Source organism: Pristiophorus japonicus, chromosome 8 (genome assembly GCF_044704955.1).
Source record: "Pristiophorus japonicus isolate sPriJap1 chromosome 8, sPriJap1.hap1, whole genome shotgun sequence".
NCBI lineage: Eukaryota > Metazoa > Chordata > Chondrichthyes > Pristiophoridae > Pristiophorus > Pristiophorus japonicus.
In genome coordinates this window covers 78,446,766-78,454,274 of record NC_091984.1, presented here as the reverse complement: position 1 = coordinate 78,454,274, position 7,509 = coordinate 78,446,766, and the positions used below count along the sequence as shown (strand labels likewise).

General features: G+C 46.3%; 1 protein-coding gene across 1 annotated transcript in view; it reads left to right on the top strand.

The window, feature by feature from the left end:
• Positions 1 to 269: 269 nt before the first annotated feature.
• Positions 270 to 7,509, top strand: part of c8a (complement component 8, alpha polypeptide) — a 69,540-nt gene continuing 62,300 nt past the window's right edge. Inside the window, exons 1-2 of the mRNA XM_070886124.1 lie at positions 270 to 355; positions 4,432 to 4,549. Of these exons, the coding sequence (XP_070742225.1) occupies positions 270 to 355; positions 4,432 to 4,549 (204 nt within the window). The remainder of the gene's footprint in view (positions 356 to 4,431; positions 4,550 to 7,509) is intronic.

Sequence of the window (7,509 nt, the reverse complement as noted above, 5' to 3'; positions counted from 1 at the left end):
TTAATACAAATCAAGAATCTGTGTTAGATCCAAAATAGTTTAATACCAAGGTTTGAATGGAGAGTTGACTCAGCTTTTTCTTTCTGCATTGACATTGCTATTAATCATTTATTAAGTGCAGCTGTTTAGTTTACCCTTTCAGTGTGTTATCCCCCGTACATTCTGATTGGGAATTGCAGCATTTAACATTTATAGTCCAAGTAACTGGTTGTTTGGTACAAACTGTACATTTTCTTATTTTATGAAAGTTACTTTTTGCAGCACGAAGAATGAATTTGCTTATGAGTTGCTTCTCATCTTTAGCATGCCTGTTGCTTTTTACTCATTTTGCCAATTCGAATCAGATCAGCAACAGGTTAGTGTTTAACACTTCAGAAAAACGGGATGGCTTGATGTATTGGTTGTGGTATTTGTGGTGGGATTCATACATTTTAAAATGTGAAATGTAAAGGGGATTGGTGCACAACGCATCCTAAATTTGATGTTTTCAATATAAATCTGAGGTTTTGGGAAAGTTTAATGAAAATGTGGCTACAGTATAATTAAACAGGTGAATTAGAATAGTAAAAGGTGTAATGGACTTTTCTTCTGTTGTTACTGTATCTGGATTTCTCATAGCTACAGAGCAGGACATTGAGGTAAGAGGGCCACGCCATTTTCATGTGAGCAGTGAGCCTGCAACCACTGCAGGAGCAAGACAGCTCTTCCTCCCATCTCCCCAGGCACCCCCCAAATCCCAGAGCAACTCCCTTCTTTTGGAAGATCTGGCTGTACCTCATCCATCACCATCGGGCCCTGCTGTCCTCTGCCCAAACAGCTCACTACTCCATGGTCATCCTGAAAGGCAAAGGTAACTCCCAGCTTCTTTTCTCCACTACCAACCATCTTCTTAAACCTCGCTCCCCTACAACCTCCACCCTCATCTCCAACAAGTGTGAGGAGCTCATTCTTAAACCTCGCTCCCCTACTACCTCCACCCTCATCTCCAACAAGTGTGAGGAGCTCATTCTTAAACCTCGCTCCCCTACTACCTCCACCCTCATCTCCAACAAGTGTGAGGAGCTCATTCTTAAACCTCGCTCCCCTACTACCTCCACCCTCATCTCCAACAAGTGTGAGGAGCTCATTCTTAAACCTCGCTCCCCTACAACCTCCACCCTCATCTCCAACAAGTGTGAGGAGCTCATTCTTAAACCTCGCTCCCCTACTACCTCCAGCCTCATCTCCAACAAGTGTGAGGAGCTCATTCCTAAACCTCGCTCCCCTACTACCTCCACCCTCATCTCCAACAAGTGTGAGGAGCTCATTCTTAAACCTCGCTCCCCTACTACCTCTACCCTCATTTCCAACAAGTGTGAGGAGCTCATTCTTAAACCTCGCTCCCCTACTACCTCCACCCTCATCTCCAACAAGTGTGAGGAGCTCATTCCTAAACCTCGCTCCCCTACTACCTCTACCCTCATCTCCAACAAGTGTGAGGAGCTCATTCTTAAACCTCGCTCCCCTACTACCTCCACCCTCATCTCCAACAAGTGTGAGGAGCTCATTCTTAAACCTCGCTCCCCTACTACCTCCACCCTCATCTCCAACAAGTGTGAGGAGCTCATTCTTAAACCTCGCTCCCCTACTACCTCCACCCTCATCTCCAACAAGTGTGAGGAGCTCATTCTTAAACCTCGCTCCCCTACCACCTCTACCCTCATCTCCAACAAGTGTGAGGAGCTCATTCTTAAACCTCGCTCCCCTACTACCTCCAGCCTCATCTCCAACAAGTGTGAGGAGCTCATTCTTAAACCTCGCTCCCCTACTACCTCCACCCTCATCTCCAACAAGTGTGAGGAGCTCATTCTTAAACCTCGCTCCCCTACTACCTCCAGCCTCATCTCCAACAAGTGTGAGGAGCTCATTCTTAAACCTCGCTCCCCTACCACCTCCACCCTCATTTCCAACAAGTGTGAGGAGCTCATTCTTAAACCTCGCTCCCCTACCACCTCCACCCTCATTTCCAACAAGAGCTCGTGGACGTCCTTGTCACTAAGCTGGAGACCATCTGTTCAGCTGCTTCTGCTGCATCCCTTCCTTCCCCTTGCCCACTAAGCCAAACCTCCACTAAGCTTCCACACTGAACTGTTACCTTCCTCTAGTTTCTCTCCTGTCTCCCCAAGCTCATTTTGTCCGTGAGACCCACCTCCTGCTCTCTCGACCCTATTCCCCCTAAACTGCTGACCACCCAACTTTCCTCCCGGCCCCCATGCTAGCTGATATTGTAAATGGTTCCCTCTCCTTAGGTACTGTCTCTCTCCCATTCAAATCTGCTGTTATCACCACCTCTTCAATAACCCACATTTGACCCCTCTATCCTTGAAAACTACTGCCCCATCTTCAACCTTTCTTTCCTCTTCAATGTCCTTGAATGGATTGTCACCTTCCAAATCCGTGCCTGACTTTCCTGCAACTCTAGGTTTGAACCTCTCCAATCAGGTTTCCGTCCCTGCCCCAGTATTGAAACAGCCCTAATCAAAGTCACAAAGTCACAATTCTCTGTGACTACGACCATGGTGCACCATCCCTCCCCATTCTTCTCGACCTGTCTGTAGTCTTTAACACAGTTAACTGCACCAACTCCTCCAACGCCATTCCTTTGGTGACTTCATCCAAGGACATGACGTCAGGTTCGACATTTACGGTGATGACACGCAGCTCTACCTCAACACCAATGCCTGTGTTGCCAGACTGCTTATCCGGCATCTAGTCCTGGATGAGCCGCCATTTCCTCTATTTAAAATTGAAAAGACCAAAGCCATTGTCTTTGGCCCCCACCACAAGCTCCGTTCCCTCGCAAACGATTCCACCACTCTCTCTGTCTACTATCTCAGGCTAAACCAGACGGTTTGAAACCTGGGCTTCCTAATTGATCCTGAGCTGAGCTCTTGATTCCATATCCTCTCCATCACAAAGACTGCCTACTTCTACCTCCGTAACATCAGCCATCTCCACCTCTGCATTAGTGTGCCTGCTGCTGAAACCTTCATCCATATTTTTGTTACCTCCAGACTCGACTAGTCCAACGTCCTCCTGGTCGGCTTGTCATCTTGCACCCTACATAAACTAGAGCTCATCCAAAACTCTGCTTTTCATATCCTAACCCACCCCAAGTCCCGTTCACCTATCACCCCTTTGTGCTCGCGGAACTACATGTGCTCCCTGGTCCACCAAAGCCACAATTTTGAAATTTTCATACTCATGTTTTAATCCCTCCATGGCAACTCTCCAGGAAGGCTGTGTTCCTCCAACTGTGGCCCCTTGTGCATTCCTACTTCCTTCACCCCACCATTGGCAGCTGTGCTTTCAGCCGTCTAGGCCCTAAGCTCTTTAATTCTCTCCCTAAACCTCTCCACCTCCAACTCTCTCTATCTCTTTGACTAAGCTTTAAGTCGCCCATCCTAATATCTCCTTTTTTGGCTGAATGCTGCTTTTTGTTTCATCATGCACCTGTGAAATGCATTGGGTTGTTTTACTACATAAAGGTGCTATGTAAAAGTGCAAGTTGTTGTTGTTTTTCCTAACCCTTGTAGGGAATTGGGCATTACCCTTGGAGAAGTCAGGAAGATCTGCTCCATAATCCCTCAGTCACTTCCAAAACAAGCCAACACATCTTTAAGAAACTTACTCTCAAGGGCCAGAAATTGAGTTTCAAAATGCGATTGTGTTTTAATTGCCTAGAGTGATGTCATATCTGGGATAAAGCATGCAAAATATATGGCAGGAAGTCCCACCCTCATCATCAAAACGCTGTGGTCTCTAATGAGCTTTTGCTGGCAGCATGAGCCTCCATAGGCAGCTGTGCAGCCCAATAATAATAAGCTGGCCTCCAAAATCTTGGCACTAAATAGATCCAAGATCTCCTGCTAGAATTTGCTGACCTTCTCGCACTCCCACAATGGTTGGACACATGCGTGACAAGAGAACCGCAGGGCAAGATTTACTCTATTATTCTATCAATGTGCCAATAGAATGCAACCAGTCAGAAGTTTATACATGTCGATCTACGATTCACTGGGATTCATGTACAGTAGGATTTTCCTTCACAACTGCTGCATCTTCAGTCTGCATTGTGGGAGGTGGGAGATCACTGCTACAGTTCTCTGGTGCCTGTAGCAGTTCGGCATAGTCAGCTGCCTTTTCATAGCAGCAGAAATTTCTTGAATTTCCGAAATGCCGAGCAGAAGGAATATATTGCCATTGATTTTGCTCCTTTGAAGGAAGGACTGAAATTTTAAATCCCCTTCGTCTGCCACCGTAACTCTCGACGCCAGGAGCGCACCGATATTCCTAGCATTCCTAACTCTATCCTCAACAATAGATAGACAACTTGTTTTAGGCAGAAAGAATACTTTGCCATATTGAACAAATTTCTTTATTTCAACATAGTTCAGAATATTGCTGCACACATCATTCTAGCCGAAAAATCCGAAGCTCAGTCCCACTTGACTGTCAACTTGGCCAGTGGGCACCGTGGATAATCTGTTCTCCTTGTGAAACAAAAAAGGTATGATTTCACAGACTAAGGCAAATTCATTCTTGGTTTACAGAAATAGTTGGCTAAAGTTGACATAAAAAGGTAATGTGCAAAGACCGAAACAAAAGAGAAAATGCTGGAAATAAACAGCAGGTCAAACTGTATCTGAAAGAGAAATATGAAACACAGCTTTTTGTCAATTTATTGCCCATAAAGCCAAGAGATATTAACATTTTCCAGGGTCCCACTGCCACTGCCAAGGTCTCCCAGGTCAGGTATAGTAGAATTGAAATTCCAGTAAAGCTGCCGCCCCTGCTGTATCAATGTGCCCGTGACCCTACTTCAGCAGAACGACTGCTGCTGCGCCAGTGTAACATTTTCCCATTTCCACACGAAGCATCCTGTGGTCTTTTAAATGAGATTGCTAGTTTAATAGCAATAAATATCAAATTATGCGTAATTTTATGCCGGTTCATATCTCCGTTCCCTAGCCACCGACGCCAACTGCTCCTTGACCACTGTGGCTGAATCAGACCCTTTGCAACCTTGGTGTCCTATTTGACCCTGAGTTAAGCTTCCAACCCCATATCGTTTCCATCTCCAAGATCATCTACTTCCACCTCCGTAACATCGCCCGTCCCCACCCCTGCCTCAGCTCATCTGCTGCTGAAACCTTCATCCAGGCCTTTGTTGCCTCTAGGCTCGACTATTCCAATGCTCTCCTGGATGGCCTCTGATCTTCCACCCTCCGTAAACTTGAGTTCATCCAAAACTCTGCTGCCCATATCCTAACTCACATCAAGTCCTGTTCACACATCACCCCTGTGCTTGCTGACTTACATTGGCTCCCGGTTAAGCAACGCCTTGATTTTAAAATTCTCATCCTTGTTTTCAATCTCTTTATGGTCTTACCCTCCCTATCTCTGTAATGTCCTCCAACTGTACAACCCTCTGAGGTCTGTGCATTCCTCCAATTCTGGCCTCTTGCACATCCCCAGTTTTCTTCGCTCCACCATTGGCGGTCATGCCTTTAGCTGCCAAAGCTCTAAGCTCTGGAATTCCCTCCCTAAACCTCTCCGCCTCTTACCTCTCCCCCTTTAAGATGCTCCTTAAAACCTATGGGCTAGGCTTTCCACTTCATATCACCCATTTAAGGCCCATCTATTGCCCAAAATGGACCTCTATTGCCCATTTTGAGGAAACTAGGCTCGAAACATCGCCGGAAAAATAAGCCCCCAAGTTTCCACTTTCATCGCCGAGATGATCGCCCAAATGATCGGCCACAAAAGGCCCATCCCAACTTTCGGCACCTAACATGCACTTCGCTGGGCCGATGCAAGGTCCAAAAGAGTGCTCAAAAATAGTTGCTTTTTCAGGGCTTTAGAGAGGGAAATGGGCACTACGGACACCATTTTTAGCTTCTGAGGAAGGGTGGAGAATTGTTCTGAGTTATTTAGAGAGTAAAATTGAAGCAAATTGTACTCAGAAATTTGGGGCAGAGAATATAAATAGATATTATCACCTTATTTATGCTAAATAGATCTCATATATTGGAATTATTTAGTAAATAGCTTTTACGTAGTGAAACAGAATAAACAAACAAATCTGCATGAAGAACTGTACATTGTAAAACTTATGTAAGTAAGAGAGAAGGTACAAAAGTTGTAGAAAACATTTTTTTTTATTAAGAAATAAAAAATTTTTAACAACTAATGAACAACACCCTCCCTCCAACCCCCCACCCCCCGCACCAACCCACCCTTCCCTCAAAATCCCCAAAATGTTAGAAGAAGAAAGTGAACATTTTAAAGAACAAATGGCCATTTAAGTAATGATAACAAGTGACCATTTCAGTGATGATAACAAGTGACCATTTCAGTCATGCTAACAAGTGACCATTTCAGTGATGATAACAAGTGACCATTTCAGTTATGACAACAAGTGACCATTTCAGTGATGATAACAAGTGACCATTTCAGTTACGACAACAAGTGACCATTTCAGTAACGATAACAAGTGACCATTTCAGAAAGAATGGAAAGTGTACAGTTAAGTAATGATAACAAGTGAACATTTAATTATTGAATACAAGTGGCCAATTTAGTAACAATAACAAGAGAATAATAAAGTGATAATAACAAGTGAACATTTTAAAACAAGTGAACTATAGAGAAGGACTCCCCCCTCCCTACCTGCGGCCACGTTTCCCTCCAGATCCTGTCCCATCCCGTGTTCGCACCCCACCCGCCCGTTTTGGTCTACGCAGAGCGACACCAAGACATTGTGCAGAGTGGGATGTCGAGACTTCCTGCCGTGGTGGAGGTGACGGAGAGGAAGTGGAAGCCTGAGGCTCTACTTCCGAGTGCGGAGGAACTGTGTCCTCTGTACTCGCTTGCGTGCTCGGGGTGTCGCTGCGAGCAGACTCGACACCTTGGGGTGTAGTGCCGTGTCCAGCCAGCAACGCATGCCATAGGGCATTGGTTGCGGCTGTCTGCTGCCGAATAGCCTCCAAGGTCTCCCTTGCAGTCAGTGACTGCTCAGAAGACCAGTTGGAGAAGTTCTGGCAGAACTCGCTCCAGGATGCTGGAAACTGGCTCCAGTTCGCAGAGAATCCTGCGAACCCCTGGATAAGGTCGCGACCAATCACGACCGTCTCCCTGCACAAGGAAATCAAGCTCTCTGTCTGGCCCTCCAAGGCAGGCGATTGCTCGCCACGCTGACCAGACCTCCGTGGGGTCGGCGTTTGCAATATGACGCGCCTTGGCGTGCCACCTGCACACCTCTTGGTCCCGGTGCTTCTTCCATCTCAACCGAGATGGCCGCAGGTTGTTCCCCCCCCCGGAAAAAAAATCTCTTCTCCTTCCGTCTCCTCCTCCTCCTCCTCCTGCTGAAGCACAGCAGCAGGAGTCTGCAGTGACTCCTCTTCTTCTTCATTTTCTTGCGATGTTGGAGACGGTTCAGTGGTAGTGGACTGCACTGACTCGACGACC